This window comes from Stegodyphus dumicola, chromosome 12 (assembly GCF_044657685.1).
Source record: "Stegodyphus dumicola isolate Sdum_Otavi_A_Nest chromosome 12, ASM4465768v1".
Classification (NCBI taxonomy): domain Eukaryota; kingdom Metazoa; phylum Arthropoda; class Arachnida; order Araneae; family Eresidae; genus Stegodyphus; species Stegodyphus dumicola.
In genome coordinates, this window is record NC_140779.1 from 30,511,877 (window position 1) to 30,538,270 (window position 26,394).

The 26,394-nt window shown below is 35.6% G+C and overlaps 1 protein-coding gene across 4 annotated transcripts in view; it reads right to left on the reverse strand.

Moving 5' to 3' along the window:
• Window positions 1–5,958: 5,958 nt before the first annotated feature.
• The window catches only part of LOC118189498 (uncharacterized), a 42,463-nt gene continuing 22,027 nt past the window's right edge, over window positions 5,959–26,394 (reverse strand). For all 4 annotated transcript variants that reach the window (XM_035360117.2, XM_035360116.2, XM_035360118.2 and 1 more), the window contains 3 exons: window positions 21,742–21,947; window positions 13,582–14,176; window positions 5,959–7,352 (listed from right to left, as the gene is read on the reverse strand). In XM_035360117.2, coding sequence (XP_035216008.2) covers window positions 6,236–7,352; window positions 13,582–14,176; window positions 21,742–21,947 — 1,918 coding nt within the window. In that variant the 3' untranslated portion in view covers window positions 5,959–6,235. The remainder of the gene's footprint in view (window positions 7,353–13,581; window positions 14,177–21,741; window positions 21,948–26,394) is intronic.

Below are 26,394 nucleotides of genomic sequence, written 5' to 3' on the forward strand. Positions count from 1 at the left end.
GGTGTCGATTAATCGGGGACTTCACGCGGCTTCGAACGGTTGGCAGTGTTGGCGAGAATGCCACTTATCTCAATTTTATATCAGCATTTTTAAGATACAAATAGATGTCTTACAGTGTAATGAAAAGCATTTTTCCTGAATCGTTGAAGAGATTTAATATGCATTTAATACACCCACTCGAGAAATTTGGGATTGGATATGATATGCAGAAGCCTAATATAAGATGATAGTTCGAAGTATTATTTACTGATGGTTTCGGCTTTCAGGATGGATGAGCTTGGGTTCGTTACCTTTTACTATGACGTGGAAGTTTGGTCACAAAAGCTGGGTCTTTATCATTTCAACTGTTATTTAGCCGAGGTCACGGCCGTTCTCAGAAATCCTAGGTGAATTACGAAAACCTTTGATCAGTCACACAACTTATATATATTTACAGACTACATGTCCTCTTCGGAGGCTCTGAAGAACCCAGAGAGTCTAAATATGATGATTAACGATATACAACATTGCACGAAAAACTCTGTAAACTGGTACAAAATTCACCTCGGTTAGGTAATGAGAGGACGAACACTCTAACCAAGGAAGCCCCTTTGGCAGCGTTTCAGGGTATCCCTGTGTCCAGAGTTCTAAACGAATAGCCACTAAACTATACATGTATTATTTTGAGACTTTTAACAAGCGAAGAAATTATAATGTGAATATAAACCTTAATGTAATCTAAATAACCTTAATGTAATATTAATAATGTAATATAAACCTTAAAAGAGAATATCTATTTTAAATGACTTTATAGATTTTTTTATAGACCTACTAGATATGGGCGCTTCCTGGAATACCTTTTGAGATTTAAATTACAATAAAACAGACTATATAGAATATGTCACGAGGTTCATAACACTCAGCACCTCGTCGAGAAATGTAAACTTTTATTAAGTTTTTACACACCTTCTTGTTGCTGAGCTGCAGAAATCGACATATAGTAGACAATACTTCTGGAGGTGTCTTTCCTCATGCTTGTAGACGAAAAACAATTTATGATAAAGAAGAAAATTAATGTAACGTTTTCTTTAAGTTATATTTATATGCTTTCCTTATGTGCAGTCTAAAATCCAACCTGAAAAAGTGTTTACGTTTGACTGGATGTATACTTAGTTCTATTATTTACTTTATTTGGAACTCAGGGCTGTGTTTTGCGGATTCCAGTAATATCTGTCAGGGCACTCTACGGATGGATTGCTCGACGTCCTCGTTTGTCGTTAGACTGGATGCAGTTCGCATAGTCTTAAAACCAACTATATGTCATTGAGGCAAGCTGGGGATACGGCCAATAATACTACCGTATTGGTGCTGCTGTTTATCATTATATTTTTACAGGCACCTACCTTGTTGCCATTGGAAATATCGTGTATTAAGTGAACTTTGTATATGATTTTAGAATGTAATTCTTAGTTATTCATAGGTACTGCGAGATGCTTTAATTTTATAGGTATCTAGCTGATGGTGTGGTAGTGTGTGTTACCAGATATACATATTATTCGTAATACATTTCAAAACTGGCATGAATTTTACCATTTTAAAAACTTTAGTACTATATGTATGCTATAACTAGAAAATAGTCAATTTCGCACTTCGCTAGTTTTCTGGCTGTACAAAATTCTGCGCTGCTGTTTAGCAACGTCAGTCAGTCTGGTGGTGCACTTATGTGAATTAGTTAACTGTTTTGCTCGCGCATTTCGCGCTGTCTCTGGAATTTATGCACCGTTTACGAGTTTTATAGAACAAAATGAACTGGAAGATATTATGCTGTGGGAAAAAAAGATCCATGAGTTGAAGTGACTTATGAGATATGGTATTTAATAAAAGTGCTCAGTGACACTTAAGATAACAGTAGAGGCGAAAATAAAATTTATAAGAATGGCAACCAATTTAGAAAAACAGGTGATGAACGCAGTAGATTTTACCGCATTTATCCAAAACGGCTGTTTATGAAACCGACTCTGAGGATCTGCCAGAAAAGCAAGGCAAAATGCCTAGTTTAGGAACTTCAAATGAAATTGGCGTTCCAGGACCATTTGCATAAAATAACGCCTGAAAGAAATACTATATGTATTAATATAGTGCATTTTGTTGCAACAGGAGTCCTACGTGATTATATGTTGCTCAAGAAAACCTATACCATACATCAAATTTTATGTGCATAAAAGTGATTTGCAGATTACCTTCCTTGTTTGTAGTTCCTATGGTATAAATGGCTGTATTGCGATATGAAATGCAACTTACAATAGATGTTGGCACAAGTGATAAATAACTGATCAAAACAAGTGTGTTATTTAACACCATATATATATAGTTGCTAAGAAAATTCCGGTCATATTTATAACTAACTGCGCCACTGTAGTCGTCTTGGTCTCACAGAAGGCATTGTGTTATACCGCCCTCAGTGTTAATTATCCGTAGTATGAGATTGTTATAGATTATGCCACTAACAGCAATTTTATAGCAATCTGCTTGGTATTAATTTCCCCCCGGGGGGTCGACGTAGAGAATTCTGCGAAGCTACTGGCTAGGATCCGTACCTAGGGAGTCTCGGCCAGGGGGTATAAAATTTATGAGCTTGGTGGTTCTGAAGGCCCTGGGAAAGGTCACTTATTGGCCGGCCTCGGCGGTCTCATGTTCTGAGCGGTTGGATCCCCGGTTTACTGGGTAACGGCCTTCTGCGACGGGCTCGCCCATGCGACTGGCAGGTAGCAATTGACGACCAGTGCTGCCTGGAAACGTTTTCAGGTGATGCGCTGCTCCTCTGGAGGGGATGTAAATATTTTGACGCGTCAATCATGCCCTAAATGATTTAATGGACCTTTTGCGTCAATTAATTCTTGAAGATAGGCTTATGCGTGTGTATGCTATAATTAGTTAAATGCAACTTATTTAAAACGCGCAGGCATTGTAATATACGCACACTCTGCAATTTGTTCTACCTATGTAAGTAGTTTGGTCTGCTCCAGGAACGTAGAGTATAGTATTGTGAATATTTAATTAAGGTATATGCACCAGTACTGGTTTATAAGGTATATCTTCAGTTTGTATATAGCATCGTAAGTATTTACTAAGGAATATTTCCGTTCGTATTAATTCATATTGTTTCCCCAGCATTTGATCAGTAAAGTAAAAAAAATCCGATGCCACTAGTGGTAGACTGTATTATTAATTACATGAAAGTCTGCTTATCTGCTTCTTGGAATGGATGCATACGTGAAGACGTTTGTAAAGGAAACTGGCCTGTATTTGCATTACAAATGATAACCATGAAACCTTCATAAAAACATTGTTTAACCCTTTTGACTATACTAACGGGACATGTATGTGCCACTAAAATTTTAAAAAACTACTGCTAAGTTAAAAAGTACTTAAAATCTGAATGCTGAGGATCATCTTCCAATACTTGGAAAACCAAGACACCGCCGTGCTCGTTGCACACAAATGAACATAGAAAAGAACAAATAGCAGTTGTCTAATGTGTAATGTTGGGTTATGCAAAGAATGCTTTACTCTGTACCATACGACATAAAATCTATTTCATGTAATAAAGTTTCCCAGAATAAAAGGTGTGCTTATAATAAGTCGACCGCGACATGTGGGACACATGTATTTCATCATAAACTATGACTGGGACATGTGTCCCAGCCTTTGGCGTGAAAACCCTTTGCGAAAAAATCCCAAATGCTAAATGTACCTTATTTACGACATATTTTGCTCACTTGAATAGAAAATAGGGGTCATTTTTTTAATTCGCAGTCAAAGGGTTAAAGCCCGAAAATAGAAATTACCACCGATTGCAGGTTATTTCTTGATTTTAACTACTCGGCTGCTGTTCGAACCATTTAAGGCAGCTAACATTGCAGTCCATGCTCGCGCTCTTACAATAAATAAACGTAAGGTTAGAAAATATCACTGTAAAATACAGTGTATATCAGTACAATAAGTGGCAAACTTTCAGAAGAGAGCGAGAGAGTACACCAAATGATGGGAAATCGCATATGAATACATGGTCGGAAACGCTTATCTGGCGCGGTATTGACGACAGAAAACTCAAGAAAGCACCCGAACGGAGTGAGAAAACATGTTTATTATTCGGAGCAGAGAAAAAACAAGGAATAAACAACAAAAAGAACGATCATCATCAAAGATGGTGTTTGAAATTACGACTCTGACAGTTACACAGGAATCGTGCGTCATGCATCTTCTACTATTGATGCAGATCTTCAATGTGCCAGACAAGTGAGGCCTGCATCACGGACTAGGGTCGTAATTTCGAACGCCTTGTTTAATGACGATCGTTGTTTTTCTTATTTGTAGGTTTCTGCTGTACTAAATAAAACTTGTTTCAATTTCCTTTCTTTTAGGAGTTTTGTGTCGTTACTACCGCGCCAGAAAAGCGTTTTCGATCATGCATTGCTATGCGATTTCCCATCGTCCCTTTGTCTCTCCTGAACGTTTGTCCTGAACGTCCTGTATAAAATTATTCCTTAACCCTTTGGCCTATATAACCACGAGTCTGACTCAGAGTAACGAATTTGCGTCATAAATAAAAGCCACGAGTCTTATTCGTGGTAAAGAATTTGGGTCAAACAAAAGCCACGAGTCTTACTCGTGGTAAAGAATTTGTGTCAAACAAAAGCCACGAGTCTGACTCGTGGTAAAGAACTTGTGTCATAAACAAAAGCCACAAGTCTTACTCGTGGTGAGGAATTTGTGCATAAATTGCCGCGTATTATTAAAATAAGCGATTGGAGTTATTCTACATCGAATATTTTCCTTTTTATTGTAACGTCAGTATTTTTTTTTCAGCTGTTTCTGACGAAACTGGATGATCTGTTACTTTAGTTCCGCGTAAAGCTTCGTTACGTTCACACGTTTCAAATATAATTTCGTATAAAGAATTAAAAAATACTCTTATACCCATCATGCCAAACTCTTATGCCAACCATGCTATTTTTATCAACTGATCAATTGATTATGATTACACCCTAGACGTCTTAGAATTACTATTTGTACCTAAAACATTGTTTATTATTTCACAATTCCTTTCGTTACACTGAAATATATATGTCATGAAAAGTATACATTTTATGCCAGTTTGGGTACACGGCTGAACAGTTGAATGGCACGTCGCGCGACCGACTTGTTTACTATAGCTCGCGCAATTGGCAGATATCGTGTAGCCAAAAGGTTAAGGAGCGTCGCTCCTCGTCCCTATGTTAGCAAAATCCTTATAATAGAAACTAGTTTTTCACTAGGTGAAGTCTGAAAATTTTTGACAACTGTAATTTAGGTATCTGAATATTAACTCTTTCGCATCGAAGTCGCCCGTAACGTCCGTTCATTCAGGCAACGGCAAACCGCCCCAACGCCTCGTTTATTTTCTACCTAGTGCTTTCCCCCTCCACGTTAGTGTATGGCTCATTGGTTTCGGGAGTTGTTAAGAGACATGTCAATCATTCTTTTGAAGCAACTAAAGAAGACATACGGAAAGCTATTAACGTCCGCAGGTGCAATCCGGCTCTAAGGTGAAACTGCACACAATGGATGAAACCGCAGAAAAACCCCCAAGAGAGAAGCAGTCATTTCACTTAAGTAGGTTATTGTTAATGCTGTAGCTATCTACCAGGCAGGGGGAAAGGACAACTATTCCAAGACAAATTCGTAAACACGGGCGTTTTCGATGTTTGATGAAAACAGATTTGGTCGTCTCTCGATGCGAAAGAGTCAAGCTATTTGCTTCCACTTACACTTAGTTTCATCATTTTTTAAATGGACTTGGAAGTAATGAATTTTCCTCCCATTTCATCGATGCATGTGATACAATTTTTTTTTCTTTCCGAATTTTTTGTTTTAGGGACATGTATTATCTGAAAGTTGGCATAACAAACCAAAGTATGAAGAACTGAAATAAAACCATTCTTTCGGAAACGACATTTTAATAACATTAACATACTGAACAAACTTAAAATGCTTACATTTTGTGATGAAACAGGATGATTGATTGTGAAGCTTGATTAAAGTTAACTATAATCATTACAAAACTTATGATAAAATTGCTGGAATCTTCTTTAAAATTTCTATGGATTAAAAAACCAATTATCCTTATAATAAAAGCACTTCGATAAAAATATTTAGAAAGCTTGCAAAAAATATTGCATGTCAGCCGAAATGTTTTATATTATGCATGAACATTTTATTTTTTAAAGGCGACTGCGTCTGCATAAGACTTTTTTGGCTCGGTTCCACTTATCTCTTGCTTATCTGGGTATATCACCTTATTGTTGACATGAATTTTAGGTAATAATTCACTTCGAACTATACTCGATTGATTTGATGATCCACATTCGCCGACATTAGAGTTACCACAATCACTAGAGTTGAAATTCTTGGATACTACACCGTGATTTTCATAAAGGCCTTCGCTTCTAGTGTTCGAATCACTTTTTGCGTGCTTTCGACGACTGCTACCAGTTTTAGGTACTGACTCATTTTGAATTATGGACCCTTGAGTTAATGAATCGTATGTTCCCAAATTATAGCTATAATTTTTGTATTTTTTACTCAAATTTGTAGGCTCTATTTTCCGCAATGATCGCGTGCTCCTTCTATAACAAAAAATTCCTGCTTTTCTCTTTAATGACGATTGAGAATATTTGGCAGAGGCACCTTTCGACGGAGTTGCCATGCAACCTCGCTTTAACCTCGCATCAGTTGTACTTGAAACGTTGAAATTTCTATCACCTCTTGATGCTGTTGCTAGGTTAGGCTTTTTCTTTACAAAACTGTCCCTTTTATCGTATCTAATCCTGTTTAAATCCGTTTCGTCGCATCTATGCGCTCTGTCTGAATCCGTTTCATCGTAGTATCCATGCGTTTTGTTTGAATAAGCGATCTCACCTTCCGTTCGAGTTCCAAAATCGCGCAATTGGTAACCTTTATTCATTGCATTAACGGGATCAAACATATCAAGTGCCTTTACTTGATTTGGAACTACATCCATCTTCTTATATTCAGAGAAATGAAAAGGCTCAAATGAAGCTTGATCACCTTTTTGGTGGACTTCAGTAGCTGTTTCAGACTTAACACTTATTTTAAATGAAGGGTTTTCGTGGACTGTATTGGAAGCACAGTTTGCGTTACTATTGCTTTGGAGTTCCTGTACCTGTTCCGAGCCATCTTGTTTCAAACAGAAATTACGAAGTTTTGGAATCATGCGTTTACATTTTTTGGCAGCTTTCAATATAGATTCCAAGCGGGGTTCTAAATCAGCGGTATTACAGTTCGTCACCTCTTGTGTAAAATCAGCTGTGCTGAAAATAAATAAGAAACGTATATTAAATGGACTCTAAATTTGCAACAAGGAAGACTTGTAAAGGCATATTTATTTACAAAAAACTAAGCAAAGGTTGCTTTTAAAGTATTTAAATAATTTAATTGCTGTTTAAGTGCTAAAACAGCATTATTTATAAAACGTATATTTCAACATTACATTTTTTTATTGCTCAAAAATAAGGATAAGTTAAAAACTGTCTTTAAATTGAATATATGAAATCACTCATGAAACAACTTATTCCACTCACTCAAGATATTACACTTCTTGCACTCCCACTACATATAAGAAACTACACTTGTTACATGCAATTCCTCTAAGTACAAAGACAAGAAGCTTTATAAAGTGTAGTTTTCTTGAATTAAGTTTTACATCGTGAAATATGAAAAATTGCGTGGAATATAAGGCAACAGTTGCTAACAATCAGCCGTCAGAATTCTACAACTTGTAACACTAACACAATCCATTTTCGTTTACCAAGATTTGCAACTAAACGTCCATTTCCATAGATAAAGAAAAGTTCGGAAGGACTATTTTAAATAATCAAATCCTGAAGCACGGAATGTACTGGAGAGCTGGAGGAATGCTGCTACAGGCTAGTAGAATATATATCGATGTGGAGGAATGCTGCTACAGGCTAGTAGAATATATATCGATGTGGAGGAATGCTGCTACATGCTAGTAGAAGATATACATATTACGTGGATAGTAAAACTAGTTGTACATAAATTATTGTTAAAGGTATCCATTTTCAAAAGAGATTGATTTAGACCTATGCAGCCACCGACTGCTGTATCAGAATACAAATCACGACTAACCGCAAAAAGAATGACAACCGACCTATTAAGTGAAATAATGTCCAAAGTCTTGAAGCTTTTGAACCGCATCGCGTACCAGAGGTGAGCGATGACCAGCACTACTCATAAAAATATGCTAAGGACGGCATATCGAATTGAATATTACCAATAGCCCCAATTAGACCTATACTACTACAGCATGCAGTATAATTTATTCATTTTTGATCATTATCTATATAATTGCCCTCAACATCCTTATAGTAAATGTATCAGTAAGCGTGTGACAAGTTATCTATGAAAATATCTTGTAAAACACTTTAAATGTCCTTTCATTCTACCCTCAATTTTGCACTTGCATCTTGCATCAAAAAATGGGACAGTTATGCATCTCCTGTTCTACTGGACAGATTGCCGAAATTTAACTTGCATTTTACTTGTGTCTCGAAATCGTGACGTAAGTTTATGTCAAGTAAGTATAGGTTAAGTGAGCATAGTTCATCGTGACGTAAGTATAGGATTTAAAGTATATAGCATTATTGTAACAGGTATTTTAACACAAAATCGGACTTTTCCGAAAATAACATTAATTTTTTTTATTTCGATTCTATAACTCAAATTATGCCTACATATTGAATTTTGTAATTTTTGGTGAGAAATTTATGAAGAAATTAAAAAAATTTATCTTGGCGCATTTTTCCCGTTTGCGCCAAGAATAATTCACTTGGCGAACTTCTTAATTTATAGCAAGCTGTTTTCCTTGCCTTTTCTGTTTGTACACGGTCACCGTTCATTACTTTCAAATAATTTTAACAGTGTAAACGGCATCTGTAGTGAGCTAGTTCTCGGAACAGGGAAGCCAAAACTTATAGTGTAAACGGCATTTGGCATTATTATCACGTATAACGAATATACTTCAAAACGTGCCGAAAAGGAAAATCACGTATTATCTTAGTTTGAACTAGAAAACTAATTTTTTTGCAGGAATCCTTAGAAATACATATACTTTAAAATGATGGTTAAAATTCTATAGGTTATAATTCAAAATTTTTTTCGAAAAGATTTTAAAAATTATTTAAAATTCCACATTTAAAAAATCATTAAAGTGCTCGAATTTTATATGGAATGAACCTAAGTTTCGAATTGTGACAGGAAGAATCAAATAAGTTTAATTAAAAAAGAGCTATTAATGAGTATATACCATATTCAATTAACATGGAGGAGCTAAAATTTTGAGGGAATTTTTAAGTACTTGCGAGGTTTTCACAAAACATGGCACTTTGGCGTAATTTGAATCGTAGAATCGAAATAATGAAAAAAATGGATATATTATTTCGGTTTGATTTGGTTTTGGTTTATTTAATTATGGCAAAGCACACTAGGGCTATCTGCCTAAGGGGAGGGATGCCTTCGCGGAGAACTTTCTAAGGGAAACTGGCTCGTATACACGTTACACATGGGGAAAACCACGAAAACGCCCATGCAGCCAGCCCGTTCGCGGGATTCAAATCTCGGACAGAACTACTAGTGTTCAGCGACTTTACCACTCGTCCGCTGGTGAGCCTTTATGTTATTTCGGAGAAAATCCGTTTTTGTGTCAAAATACGTATGTTAGAACAAATGCTACATATAATTCTAATATATATGTTACAGTAAAAAGGATAAATCGATGATTCTATAAAATTACCGATGATTATACATACCACTGAATTTGGTAAATATGATAAATTATTTCATATTTATCAAATTCACCGGTAACTCTATAAATTCCCCAACTCGTAATGGAAAACATAATAAATTTGGATTATTTTGTAGAAACAAACCAAACCCATATTCGATTGGGCAAAAAAAAAAAAAACATTTTTTTGCATTTACATCCAAGTTTACTTCTTTAGACGTATTACTGTTTTAGAATTACAAAGCTTGCCAGATTTTTTACATTTGCACTTATCATCCTAATCACCACTAAATTTGGGAAATATGCAACTCGTAATGGTAAATGATAAACATCAAGACTTATTGTGCAGGTTTTTTTAGTAGTTACTACTCGTAAAAATATTTTTTAGTTGGACAATATGGCGTAAGATACCACTAATTACAATATTTATGTTTTGCAATTAAAAAGTCAATAAATGGTTATTTTAGGTCACATATATTTATTTAGCCTGAACGAAATTTGAATAAGGGCCTGACCAGTGTTGTGAAATGAAAAAATGCAATTTGCATGAGCTTGTGCAAAACAGTTGCACATAAAAAAACTGTAGTTACATATAAAAAACAAACTAAGCCCATATTCTAGAGGGGAAAAACATTTTTTCAAATAACGTTAAATGTTATTACTACGAATTACTAAATATTTTAAGTTTACTTATTTAAGCATATTAGACTACTATGACATTTAGAATTACAAAGTTTGCCAAAATTTTTACATTTGCAGTTATCAGACTTGCATGGTTCATAAAGTCAGTATTAAAATCCGATACACCATAAAAGCGAAATTTCTTTTGAGGCGATGAAATGGAGGATATCCGTTCATTGGACTGTTGATTTAATTCAGGTTTATAATGTCAGAACCGCCTCTCCTTAATTCTCGTTATTTTTCGGAAGAAACAGGGACAAGAGAGATGCAAGTAAAGCACTTGCGTCAGGTGAAGACATAGAAGGGGCGCCAAATATTATATGAAAAGTTAAAAAAATTTCCTCTGCTTAGCAAAAATTACATTAATTTTCAACTTTGACAAAATAAAAGATGCTTTGTATTATATTTAAAATAACAAAACTATTAGCATTATTTCTGACAATTTGTAAGTATTATACTCATTTATTTTTATATCTCATTCTCTGCACTGTGTCATGTAATCAGACGTTATCAAGATTATTTACATTAAAGCATTATATTTTTTCATATATAATGCTTTAATGGGAAAAAGCATATTCTTGATGTTGCTTTCATTACTGTAAAAAAGCACTATATTCTTGATGTTGCTTTCATTACTGTAAAAAAGCACTATATTCTTGATGTTGCTTTCATTACTGTAAAAAAGCACTATATTCTTGATGTTGCTTTCATTACTGTAAAAAAGCACTATATTCTTGATGTTGCTTTCATTACTGTAAAAAAGCACTATATTCTTGATGTTGCTTTCATTACTGTAAAAAAGCACTATATTCTTGATGTTGCTTTCATTACTGTAAAAAAGCACTATATTCTTGATGTTGCTTTCATTACTGTAAAAAAGCACTATATTCTTGATGTTGCTTTCATTACTGTAAAAAAGCACTATATTCTTGATGTTGCTTTCATTACTGTAAAAAAGCACTATATTCTTGATGTTGCTTTCATTAATGTAAAAAAGCACTATATTCTTGATGTTGCTTTCATTAATGTAAAAAAGCACTATATTCTTGATGTTGCTTTCATTAATGTAAAAAAGCACTATATTCTTGATGTTGCTTTCATTAATGTAAAAACCATTATATTCTTGATATTGCTTTCATTAATGTAAAACCATTATATTCTTGATATTGCTTTCATTAATGTAAAAGCATTCTTTATATTGCTTTCATTAATCTAAAAAAAGCATTATATTCATGATATTGCTTTCATTTCCGTTAGATGGTAGTCTGATTTCCATTAACGATCTATCTCTCATAGCAGCCTCTTCAGACAGTAGGTGCCTCACCGTTAACGTATGGCACTGCTTAGTATCAAGAAAACAAGCAGCAAAATTTAGTCAAATATAAAATACATACAAATAAATATTATTCAGCAAAATTAACAAAATGTTATATTATTTCATTGCAATCGGGTTTCTTTAGCACACAAATTTATGCCATAATTTCTATTAATTCCTGGAAAGGCGTTTGGATTTGGTTCCGTTAACTTCGGTAAGTAACTGAAGGGTTACCTGCCAGTTGGGTAGGATGCCTCTGTGAAGAACCTTTTAAGGGTTTGGTTTATTTGATTACGGCAAAACCTCGAGGGTTACCTCGAGGGATGCCTTCGTTGGCAAAACCTCGAGGGATGCCTTCGTTGAGTACTTTAAAGGAAATTGGATCGTATGCACGTTACAGATGGAGAAAACCACGAAAACTGCCATGCGGCCAGGGCGTTCGCAAGATTCAAACGTCGAACTGAACTATCAGTGTTCAGTGACTTTACCGCTCGCCCGCCGTTGGGCCCAAACCTTTTAAGAAAAACTGGCTCATATCCATGCAACATACGAAAAAGCCCATGCACCCAGCCAGATCGAACTACCAGCGTTTCGTGACCTTAAGGCTAGACCACTGATGGGCTGGGAAGGAGTTAAGGGAGATTTTTCTTCATAAATAATGCAGGGGATAAAGATAATGACGTCAATTTGATTTAAAATTAACTGTTTCATAATACTACATACACCATCTTCTATTAAAATTTATTATTGTAACTAATGTACATAAGTGGATTTAAATTCGCCGTAATAAGCTTTATAGACTAAACCTACATAATAAGCAATACTTATTATATCAGTAGTTCTGTTTAATTTGAACTAGCTCTTTGTTTCATGAGGTATAAAACATAAAAAGTCGCGAAAACGATAGAGTTTTTTTTTTTTTTCAGTTGGCACAATTTAATCTGAAAATAAACTTTCTAAATTCCTTAGGTAAAACAATATAATGAAATTTAAACATGATTTTAGTTACGTTACATATAGCAAACTAATTTTGAGGACTTGGAGATAGTCAAGCAATTCGGGAACGACAAATGTATCTTTTTATGAAACAGCTATCTATAAACTGACGAGATAATATGAATGCCGAATTTATGTGATGCTCTTTTTTTTCAGTTCGAAACAGAACAGGTTTTTACTATGAATTCTGACTGGAGAGGATCCCGAGATCTGAGAATTAAACAACCTCGCGTTTTGTTCGGATGTCGTCCATCTCAAAGGAACTTGACCACCAGTAATCGAGCGGCAAAGTCGGTGAACACTAGTAGTTCGGTTCTAAGTTCGAATCCTGCCAACGGGCTGGGTGCATGGGCGTTTTTGTGGTTTTTTCCATGTGTGACGTGTACACTAGCTAGCTTCCCTTTGAAAGTCCTCCACGAAGGCACTGCTCCCCTTAGGCAGATAGTCCTCGAGGATTTGCCGTAATCACATAAAGCTGAAAGGAATCTAAATATTTCTTTCAAAGGACCACGAAAATATTCTTTTCACCGGAGAAAGCGTCTAATATTCTAAAGATTTCCTCCAACATCGCGGATAAGACGTTCTAAAAATTTAAATAGCTAATTATGTAACAGTTAACAGAAAGAAAAATTCTAGTTTATTAAATGAAATAATTTAAGCATAACTTCCATTTTGGGTAAGGCAAATCGTATGTGTTATGGTTAACATAATAAAACGCATACCAAAAAATGTTTTTCCATCTTACTTTGAATTTTCCTCACGTGGTACATTGTCAGGACCTTGAGCAAAATAGCGATGCAGAAATGCATTTTTAAAATTCTTTAGCTCCTTGTAAAGAGAATCGAGTTCATTCCTTGATTCTTCAACCCAAGATGGCGGTATTCCGTGCAAATCTAGATTCGCTTGATTTTCCATGCTCCGTGTTTCCGGCTTATTCTGTGCTTCTACAACACAAGATGGTGGTATTTCGTGCAAATCTAGATTCACTTGAGTTCTCCTGCTCCGCGTTTTCGGCTTATTCTTTGCTTCCTCAATCCAAGATGGCGGTATTCCGTGCAAATCTAGATTCGCTTGAGTTCTCCTGCTCCGTGTTTCTGGCTTATTCTTTGCTTCTACAACACAAGATGGTGGTATTTCGTGCAAATCTAGATTCGCTTGAGTTCTCCTGCTCCGTGTTTCTGGCTTATTCTTTGCTTCTACAACACAAGATGGTGGTATTCCGTGCAAATCTAGATTCGCTTGAGTTCTCCTGTTCCGCGTTTCCGGCTTCTTCCGACAACTTGAACATATATTAGTCTGTTGTCTAATCTGTTCGTCGTTATTTCCTTCTGCGACTCCAACTGTATAATAATAAGATGTCAATAAATTACTCGTAAAACTTCAGAGAACAAACAATACAACACTAAAATGTTTGGCATCATTAATTTATGGAAGAAATTATGCATTTAAACTATTTACAAGAGAAAAATATTAGAATAAGTAAATAAATCTGAGAAAAATTAAATATAGTGTAGCAAACATATTGCTATGCAGTGGGAGTACAATTATTATGTAAATAGGCAATTAAAATTAGACAAAAAGCATGTTTTTGTTTGGGATGGATTTTAAATAAAATTATCAATTTCGAATGCTATCAGACAAACGTTTCTGTCTCATTCAAAAGCGAAAATGTATTTTTTTTCCTTAATGCTACGAAATTTGGAGCCTATTCTCCGATAACCTGCGCGACAAAGCGATTCTGTTCAAAATTCGACTTAGAGTTTGACACTGAAACGGTCTATTGCCACTTTTTGCACATATCTTCGCATAAAACAAACTAAAAACAGATGAAAAACTTTACTACGTAGTTCAGTGGACAAATTGAAAAAGAATGGATGAAATTTGTCGGAATTATTAATACAATTTATTTGATTTTTAACTGTTTTTCAAAAATTTCTCGATTTTTCGACCATTTCACAGTTATTTAGAAATTTACATTTAAATACGATTTTAGTATAAAATTTTGAAGTAGTCATCTCTACATATAATAAAAGAAAGAACGTCTCTGTGTTACTTTCGTTCGTGCTGAGCGTAAGCTAATAGACCCAAGGCTACGAAATTTGGTACACAGGTGTATTTAGACAAGAGGCCAATGCACCTAGAAGCGATTTTTTTTCAAAATACGGATAAGTTTTTTTTTTTTTTTTTTTTTGGATGAAACCGCATCATTTTGAATAGTTTCATTCTTTAGAAATGTGGATTTGGCATTTCAATGTTTTGTATACTTGACTGCTGACTGTTGTAAATGAGATAAAATATTAATTATACTTTTACAGAATATTTTTGTTTGTTTGTTATAAAAAAACACGCTTCGCCGTTTTGAAACAAAAAATAGTAGACAAATTAAGCGATTTTCTTTTCTAACTAGCCTCTTCTTCAGCCAACATAATTTGTATCTATAATCGCCTGATCGGAAGCTAAAAAGTTATGAATGTATAACTATAATTTAGTAGTTATAGGCTTCTGTTTTATTAAGAATTTGATAAAGAAAGGTAGCATTGCCAGAACCTATTTAAAACACAATTCGATATTTAATTAAAAACAGACGATTTCTTACCAAACATGAATCGCTACCACTATAATGTAATCAGGATAAATAAATCAAAAATAATATTGCACAATCAGTTAACATATTTAGGCTTCAGAATTTTACATTCATTTTAAAGTTTAAATTATGAATATAGCGGTGTTTGATGAAATCTGTTAATGCATATAAAAAAGTTAAAGAACTCCAGAGACTGTTCAGTAAATTCTTGAAGGGTTAGATTCCGTGGAGGCCACGGTTGACCAGCGACGCGACCAACAGTAAAATCACATGATCAGAGTAAAATTTTTAAATAATACCATCGTTACTATAATGGTTTGAAGAATAATAAATCGCAAAAATGGTCTGCAGCTCCTCGGGAGAGGGATCACCGGTGACCCTCCCCCGAGGGTCAGGATTATATAACTCATCATATCTTCTGTAGATAATATTTTAACATAATATATATGGCATATACTGGCGCCATGGGCAAACCAAGTAAATCGCGCTTGGCAGTCAATGTGTTAATCACACGATTTCAATTTACACCAAAGATGAAAAATACAAAAAATATACTCTTTTTTTCCTTTTCCTTCTCTCTTTCCTAACATTCGGAGAACAGTATATATCCTTATTGAATTCTGTTAAGGGAATGAAACGTAATTGTGATAGAAATGTGTAATGAAATATCATTTCTGTGCAGAGCACTTACTTACCGATGCCAATAACTAGACAACGTTCAAGAATAAATGAACAAAACAGGGGCAAATGATGACACTTTGCATTGCTTCAATGGGTATGGGACCATGAATGTTCCAACTATGCCTATATGGCATTTTTTAAAATTTTTTTTCTTAAAAATGGAATTTTCGAATTTCGAAAGGCGAAGGGTAAAAACTGATTAGTGTTTTGCTGCCCTTTTTTCCATCGCTCAATATTATTTTGATGTCGCATTTGACTGCTATAGAGAAGCTCGCAAAAGATAATTTTGGTAACTGGAAGCTACAAACCGAAGCCGTATTGATTAAAAATGACCTGTGGGATTATGCGATCAGTAAAGAACTGAAGGAACCGAAAATGAAAAGAAATGGCTCCAAGCTATTAAAAAGCTTGCGAAGACATGAACTGTGTCATATAAAGCACTGGGAGCTTTGAAGAAACTCAAAACGTGTGTGAATGAAGGGATCCGCGAAGAAGTTTACCATATTAAAACTTTTATTTAGAAAAATGTACGAAAATCTATGAAGGTTAATATAACGGATGTAAAACAAAAAATACCAATTTGTTAAATCTAAAGCTTGCGATTTGCAGGTTGGTTGATTTTTTAAATGGCACAAAACCTCGAGGGTTATTATGCGTCAGACAAATGGGGAGTAAAATTCAAGATGCATAAACAAGTATCAAGTGAACTGATGAAATGAACGTGAAATGCTGATGAAGACATGGAGAAATGATTTTAAAATGTCCAGGCAGAAATGACTGAAAAATGCTCTAGCAACAGGTAGAGCAGGATAAAATGTAGTTCAAATCATATGGTAAAAGGAGATGTCTTTTATAAAACTTATGATGTTGATGTGAGGGTTTCTTCCAACGAGATCTGTTAACATTCGTAGAGTTAAAATAAAATTCGCGTTTCTAACTAAAAGCAGGACAGCAGGTTAAAATATGATTGAGTGAAACGGGAACGTTGCAAGTGCCACTAATAGGCTCATTATCTCCTTTCAAGAGGTACTGAGGTGTCAATCTGCAATGACCAATTGGTAAGCTGGCATCAAAGTCAGTAGTACACTCTCCTTTCGATTCCCTCTCAACTCCCAGAACTCCAAATTGGATTTTACCTGCTTTAACTTGTTCAGAGTTTGGCATTCCCAGAATTCTTGCCACCTGAACAAGACTTTTGTTCTAATGTAATTCCGTATGTCTGTAAAAGAAACATCGTTTCCTGAGGTAATATCAGCAGATTTTGCTGCAATATCGGCGAATTCATTGCCTTTGATGCCAGCGTGTCCAGGCACCCAGCAGTACGCGATATAATAACCTGAGTTTCTCAAACGGAGGTGTGCTTTTAAAATTTCTAAGACCAAAGGGTGGCTGATATTTGTATTTGATTCAAGAGCACTCAGAGAATCAGAGTAGATGATGAACGTTCTATTCTGCCTAGAGAGAAAGATTAAGGCATTCAAAATAGAAAAAGTTGCCGCAGTAAAGACAGATGCAGCCTTATGAAGTTCACCATTTATTTCTTTATCACAAACAAAAGCTGCCCCAACGTGGTCATTGATTCTTTGAGCCATCAGTAAAAATTGTCTTGTAGTTAGAATAACTACTTCTATGCTCTAGGAAAATTTGTTGGTAATGGACATCATTGGTATTGCTCTTCTTTAGTTCTCCAAAAATGTTAAGTAGGTGAATGTTCACTTCTTGCCAGGGAGCAGTACCGAAGAGGTCAAAGCTTTTGAGATGCAGATCATTTAGGTTAAATTCTTCAATCAGTGAGTGAATGCGAAGATCAAAAGGTGAGATACATGATGGACGGGCATGGTAAAGACGCCAGTACTGATCAGATGTCACGAGTCGGATAGGATGTTCGGCCTGTGACATTACTTTATAATGAAGATCAATGGACAACTGCTTGCGTCTGAATTCCAAAGATGGTTCAAAACCGATGACATATAAACTCTGGACTGGAGATGTTCTGAAGGCTCCACAGCAAATCCGTAGCGCTTGATGGGGGACTGGATCCAATTTCAGGAGCACAGAAGGTCTTGCTGATCCGTAGATAACACAGCCATAGTCAAGTTTGGAATGGATTAAAGCTCTATAAATGCGGAGATCTCCATGAGGTATTGGCCAGAACTTTCAGTATGTTGAGAGCTTTAGCACATTTTTTCTTTAGATTTAGGATATGCGGAAGGAAAGTGAGCTTTCTGTCAAAGATAACTCCTAAGAATTTTGCTTCTGGCTCAACGCGGATCAAAGAGCCGTCAAGATGCAGCTCTAGATCAGGATGTAGATTTCTTTTGCGACAAAAGTGCACGCAGACTGTCTTCTGGCTAGAAAACTTAAAACCATTGTTGTTGGACCACTTTATGATACTATTTAGAGCAATTTGTATCTCAATGCATCTGATTTCTTGACTTGACAATAGATCATCAGATCATAAACATACAGGGAACCATGCACTGTGGGAGGAAGTTCTCTTAAAATGGAATTAATTTTCAGGCTGAAAAGAGAGACACTGAGCACTGAACCTTGTAGTACACCTTGTTGTACAAATACTTGAGAAAGCAACGAACCAATCTTGACTTGGAAAGTGCGGCCCTTCAAAACGTTATGAGTAAAAACGAGAAGATTACCTCGCAATCCAGTGCTGTAAAGGTCATGAAGAGTCCCATACCGCCAAGTTCTATCGTATGCCTTTTCCATGTCAACGAAGATTGAAAACACATGATTTCTTTTCACAAATGCATTACGTACTGCGGTTTCTAAAAACAAGGCATTATCAAGTAAGGCTCTTCCCTTACGGAAACCACTTTGGTAAGGCGATAGGCAATGATTAGTCTCCAGATAGTAGGGTGAGGCGGTGATTTACCATTTTTTCCATAATCTTGCAAAGGCAGCTAGTGAGCGCGATGGGGAGATAATTTAAAGGATTTTTCGGGTCCATGCCGGGTTTTACTATAGGGATAACAAAGGCCCTGCACCAGGCAGTAGGAAAAATTTGTTCCTTCCATATCTTATTATACAGAGCAAGAAGGACCACTACAGATTCATAGGGCATGTACATTATCATCAGATAACTTATGCCATCAGGACCAGGGCAAGTCCTATCAGTGCGAGATAATACATTTCTTAATTCACACATGGTGAGATCTTTATTATAAGATTCTGCATTAGGATGGGAAAAGTCGATTTGAATCCTTTCCAAGCACATTTTTGTGGGCAGAAACTCTTGAGTAAATGCTACTGCCAGATACAAGAGCAAATGTATCACCTAAAAGCATCGGCTATTTCTTCTCTAGTGCTAATCAACTTTCCATCTTTTTCTAGAACAGAAAAGGAATAATCATTATATAGTCCAGAGGCTTTGCGGACTCTTTCCCAAACCTGTTTGCTAGACATTGAGGAGGTAATAATGGACACGTACTCTGCCCATGATTTTCTCAGACTTTGCCGCCTCACTTTTCTTGCATTCGCCTTAGCATTTTTAAAGGCAAGAAGATTTTCCAGTGTAGGATAACGGCGAAAGATACGCCAAGCTTTCTTTTGCTCTCTCGAAGTTTTATGACAATCATTGTTCCACCAGGGTTTAGGCCTTTGGAATCACCTTTTGGATACCTAATGACCTTTAGGATATTAACATTCCCTTTTGCATTTTTCCACAATTATTGTGACACCTTTTACTTTTCTTACTGTAAAATGTTCGACAATTTCATACATTTACCAAATGGAACATCTATAGTTTTAAACCGTAGTTTTAGTAAATACTTGGGTATAAAAACTCCAGAATGTCGTTAAACGTTGTACGTAGCGTATTCGGAAACTAAGCACCGTTTCATTCTAACGCCGTCGCAGCGCTGTGGTAGGCGTCTCGAGCATGCGCACTAGTCTTTCTTGTTCACTGACTTTCAATTGTCGCCATTTTGGTTGTTCTATGTTGTGTTTTCAGTTTGCTGTGCACATTCAAAATGTTTAAGACAACTAGTTCTCCCGCTGACTGTGAGATTCGTGCCGTGATTAAATTTTCGAACGCGAGGAATGTTAAACCAGCTGAAATTTATCGTCAAGTGACAGAAGTTTACGGTGAATACGCGATAAGTTCTGGAATGGTGAGAAAGTGGGTAAGAATGTTTAATGCAGGTCGAACAAATGTCCACGCCGAGGCTCGGAGTGGTCGGCCTTATGTTGTCACTGATGATTTGGTAAGGAAAGTTGACAGGAGAACAGACGCTTCACAATGACAACACTTTCAGAGGCATTTCCACAAATTTCACGTACTGTTTTGTTCGAAATTGTGTCTGAACGCTTGAATTATCGCAAACTGTTCCCGATGGGTTCCACAAATGCTCACTGATGTTCACAAAACAAAGCGACTTGGTAGTGCCCTGACATTTCTCACGCGGTACAGTGATGAGGGAGAAAACTTTTTAAACCAAATTGTGACAGGTGGTGAAACTTGGGTGTGTCATTTCACACCAGAATCTAAACAATCGATGTAGTGGAGACACACTCATTCTCCGAAAAAACAAAATTTCAAAGTGACATTGTCATCACAAAAAATCATGTGCACTGTCTTCTGGGATAGGAAAGGCGTTTTGCTTACTGAATTTCTTCCCAGGTGAAGGTGAAACCATTAATGCGGCACGATATTGTGATACTTTAACAAAATTAAGGCGTGCCATTCAAAACAAACGAAGAGGAATGCTCAGTAAAGGAATTGTGTTGCTCCATGACAATGCTCGGCCCCATACTGCTAGTGTCACTCAATCGTTAATTCGACAGTTTCATTGGGAGTAGTTCGATCACCCGCCGTACAGCCCGGACTTGGCGCCGTCCGACTATCACTTGTTCCTGCACATGAAGCGCGAGCTTGGTGGCAAGCGCTTTGGATCTGACGAAGACACGAAAAATGCTGTGGAGTCGTGGTTATCGAAACTGGCGGGAAGTTTCTTTGACGATGGTATACAAAAACTGGACACCCGCTATGACAAGCGTTTGATCATTGGCGGAAACTATGTTGAAAAATAGTTCAAGACATGTATTTTCATGTAAAAATAAAATTGGATTCGAAAAAATTGTTTTACTATTTTTTTTTTTTTTTTTTTCAAAACGGTACTTAGTTTCTGAATACGCCTCGTATACGCATTTTATACGTTTTATTATCGTCATTAACTATGTCGTTGCTTAAGCTCACTTGTCTGACGTAGTCAGTCCAAGCCCACGAAACTTCCTTGTGGTAAGGAGCGCTAGATTACGCCTGCCGTTGACAACAGCCTTGAGCAGCATCCAGGTGAAAATGCGATTAGCTCCGTTCAGCCCTCAAATTTTATAGAGAGCACTCCAGGGGGGGAGGGTCCCCATCCCTCTCCCCAAACCAAAAGAGGACGCATATTTAGTGTGCCGCCAAAGCCGCACCGACACGATTACATTTACAAACACCCACGACTTCTCCGGAATTCGAACCCGTGCCACTCGGCACGGTAGTCACGATGCTGACCGCTATACCAGTTGGGCGGCACGTTATTAAATACAAAACATTTCACTAACAAAAACACGTTTAAAGACTAAACAGAATTATCAGAAGTCTTCACACAAGTATAATTTTAGAAATATTCAACTTACTTTGATCCATCTTTTGCAAGGGAACGAAATAACCGTCATTTTCATCATTTTCTCTTGCCGCTCCCTCAGTATCGAAATAATTATCGTATTCTTCAATAATAGTAGATAATTCGGCTTTCTGGCAGCGAAGTTCTGCAGAAGATGGGGACTCTGATTGTTCAGAAGCTGGATTGTCCATCGAGTCTGAGTCACCAAACGAAGCAGCTCTGTTAAGAATTGTAGTAAATTTAAGAATTTATATGTCTGGTATTTTCATAGAATTGATAGAAATATAGAACAATACTAGAATATTACGACCATATTAAAGCCAGCCAATATTTTCTTAGTATCAGTTGCGTGATATAGCTAAGGATTTAAGCATGAAAAAGTTGAAGTTAAGAACTGTAACAATTCATAAAACTTCTTAAACGATGGAAGCAGTTGTGATAAATAGAGCCGAAAATTAGAATTTAAATTGGTTCGAATGCAAGACGGGAATTCGGATTCTAGGATTTAGCAACTGCATTTATCTAAGATTACATGAAACTGCGTAATAGTTAACATGCATATTTACACCGAGTCAACTGTTACTACTAATGCGATTAATTTTAAAACTATTGCTACTACACTTACAACTAAACTATTATTCATACCACTAAACTATTACTTCTATTCGTATTACTACTTTCAACAGTAAAATCCAACCGATTTTTATTCTTCCTATCACTGAACGATCACAATGATAGAAAGGATCACAGTTACATACAGGAGTATACAAGTATTAACGTAACTGATTTAGCAGAAGTCGCTAAATTTTCAAAATATGCTCCAAACTTTGGCATCAAGGCCCATAGCAGGTTTTCGTTTTAAGAAGCAAATATGCTTTCCTACGTGTTCTTTTAACTGTATTCCAAGCTACTGAGGTTTTTATAGCAACATTGTGATTTTCAGTCCAAAGGGGCAATTTTCACAGAAGGGCTATTTAGTTTTGGCATTTTGCGTTGGTTCACTTTTCAAATTGTTGCCACCAAATATTAGAGCCCTGTATTATATTTAAAGAAATTAAATAATGAAGAATCTGCATAAATGTACGTTTCTCGCATTGTGATAAAACAATGATACCCAGAGCCACCAAATTTTGAATAACGGTCGTTTCCACCCAAATATGAGCATCTGGAAGTCTAAATTGCGAATTTAGTTTTATTATCTGTTTCATAGTTTGTAAACTTTCAATGAATTTTTTATTAAGAAACTCAACGATTTCGAACCGAACAATGGGCAAAACTGTACGAAAAAAACAAAAAACCATTTTTATCTGCAGCGCGCGAGACTTTATCATAAATTCTAAAAATATGGTCATTTTAAAATTATTTTGCGATATTGCTGTTGACCGTAATTTTATGGTTTAAGTGCGAAGAACATATTGTTTAATAAATAAATAGAACACACAAAACGTTAAAAAGTCCCTTTGGGTGTAATGTAAAGTCTGAAAGCTTTCAGGTTTTTTTTGTTTTGTTTTTGATTTAAAAGAGGATTTTTGAAAATTGCATAGGAAGAAAATTGTTGTGAAATTCTAGAGAAATTAAATTTTTGACGCAAAAATACTAAATCAACAATTGCTTTGTGTCCACTCTTATGTACCAATTTCCCACTTAAACAAAGTAATTAAAACAGACCCAAAGTAAGCTCATTTTTGACTTTTCAGTATAAATACTTAAATTGAAACGTAAAACATGTGCGTAATAAATTATTTCTGAAATTTTAAATAATCATTCTTTCGGAAAAATTACTTGTGGCAATACGCAAGTACAATAATCATTCACTACTAAATATTTTAAGCTTTTCTAAAATATTGTCAGATGTGCACTGTGATTTGATAAATTTCATCTTAAAACTTAAAAATATTTCCTTTTACAGTAGGGTAATCATCAAAAGCTGTGCTAAATAAACTCTCATAAAAAGTCAAAATACACAGAAGGAAAGTGCTTCCATTTGAAGTTAAAAACCAAGGGGTAATGCATCATTAAACTGAAGTTTTCACTGGAAAATTTAAGTTTTGAAACTGAGAATAATCTGAATTTCTCGACCGAAAATTTTCGGCCTATTATTCCGACCAACTCCACTTTAATTTTGAATTCTGAGTAATGTTACGTTACCACTGTTAATTTATGTCGCCTTATTTAATAAAATATGTAGCGAATCAATTTCCAAAATTCTTTTGGAATTTGAACCGAGCTGTAAAGTATTATATTTATTAGAGACTTTTCTTAGAAAAAAGCACATAAAAATGCAGTTTTTACTCTGCGTTTTACGTAAACTCTTGCGTTACTTTTAGTCAGCGCTAAACTCAAGTATGGTGCAATATTTGCTGAATAACAAAAGGTGATGATAATACTGCATTCAGTTTTAGACATGTAAAAAGGAAAGCAAGCTCCACAGATATTTGATTTTTGTGAAGCTGTTAAATGCTATTGGTTAGTGATGTCTCTTAATAAAAACAAACATCGTTCAATGATAGAGTTCTTGGTAAAACAGAGCATAACATCAACATATATCCAAGAATGCTTGGTTGTGATTTATTGTAATAACCAGTTCTTCACATGCCGCCATCAAATGGTGAGCTGTCATGTTTAGACAAGGAAGTTATTCGAATATGATCCACGATTCAGACAGAAACGAGCATGTGGCCAATAAAGAAATGTGTGCTGAAGTCAAAGAAATCCAATGTGAAAGTGTGACAGTTTCTCTCAATGCACCGGAAATTGATGTTAGTATTGTATGACTGGAAACTATCTGGCATGAAGTGCTGGTGATGACGAGGGATTGGCCCCAAATGGAAACCTAAAATTTTTAAGCCAGAAATGAAGGAAAATTCGAATACTCTCAAGAGCCGGTTTTTGTAATAAACACCAATAAAAACCTGTATTTATCCATAGTAATAGGAAATGAATTAAAAGATTCACCACTGAACAGACTGCACACTAAAAAAGACTAGAAATCGTGGTGTGAAAAAGATGGATATCTCCACTTCCACAAGTTCAGATGCTAGAAATCCAAGGTATAAACTTCAGATTCTAATTTTCGAGGTGGTTAGGTTAGGTTATTTAATTACGGCAAAGCCTCGAGGGCTATCTGCCTAAGGAGAGGGATGCATTCGTGGAGGACTTTCTAAGGAAAACTGGCTTGTATACACGTTACAAATGGGGAAAACCACTAAAACACACTACAGCCACCCCGTTCGCGGGATTCGAACCTCAGACCGAACTACCAGTGTTCAGCGACTTTAGCGCTCGGCCGCTGCTGGGCCAACTTTCAAGGTGGAAAAGGAGAGACTATTTACAAGTTATATACCATACAATATCACAATACCATCTGTTTAGTATACGGATTGTGCATGAACTCCGGCTGCCTATAAAAGGCAAAATGACACGGCCAATGCAGCAAATTAAGTTTTGCATTTGTTGGATAACGGCTCCAACACTCCAACTTAGATTTGCTTATAGCTATTTAACTATTGTGGCTTCAATTTTGTATATTATACCCCTTATTGCTGTTTTCCATAATGTAAAGTATTAGATCTGGATCTAAGTAACTCTTTCTTTCCAAAACTGAAGCAGTATCGCAGCTATGAGAAGGACCTGAAGAATATATCTCAGCAATGATTTGAAGGTGATAACAAATCACTTATGTTAGAGACCGACGCTTGAAAAAATATCTCTGTACTAAACTTGACATCGAATAGGAAGCTACACAGAAAACTGAAAAAGTAATTTTGGACATTTACCTTGGGCAAGAACTTATTGGTCATCAATTCCATACCAATACTTATGTTTGGTATAAAACCAATATTACTACATAACGCTCGTTCTTTTAATAACAAAACTGAATAATTAAACATTTTATGAATAAAATTGTGTTTTAAGAAAAAATTAATTAAATTTTTAATTTTGATTTTTATTTAATTAATCATTTGAATTCGAGTTAACATTAATGACTTAATTTGTTTTCGTTGTATAAAAATTGCCGCATTGCACAAAATCTAAGCCGCAGTTTTTATTATGATAAAGTTAGGATGCGATTTATATTCATTTCAAATATTTTAACGCATTTCTTTCGATTGCGCCTTCCATTCCTGAAGAAATTATCAAAGAAAATGGCTGCATTTCACAATTTAAATGACATTGAAAATTGGGTACTGTTTTGTTATCGGGACCAGATTCAGAAATGTATGAATGTATGCGCATGTGTATGTATGTGCATATATGTGTATAAACTCATATTCGTGCTTACATATACATACGCATACAAGAACACATACATCCATACATACAGTTAGTCAATAAAGTCTGCGTACATCAAGAAAAGTAATATCAAATCCAAATTTTAAGGTGCGAAAAGGGTAATTTCTTAAAGTTTTATTTTTTAAATATTTAGTTTCAACAAGGGACTTTGAAATTATTTAACTCTAATATTTTCATATCTAATAATTTATGCACACTAATTTTTAAAAGATATGTGGCCGGAAATCAAAGCCAATAAAGTTTGCGTACAATGCGAAGGAAACGGGGGATTTCTTATCTAACTTTTAAACTTCAAACTTGAAAATGCAAAGAAGGTTACACTTTCAAGGTCATTGACTTCCGAAGCAAATTTTACGTTGATTGGAAGTTATTT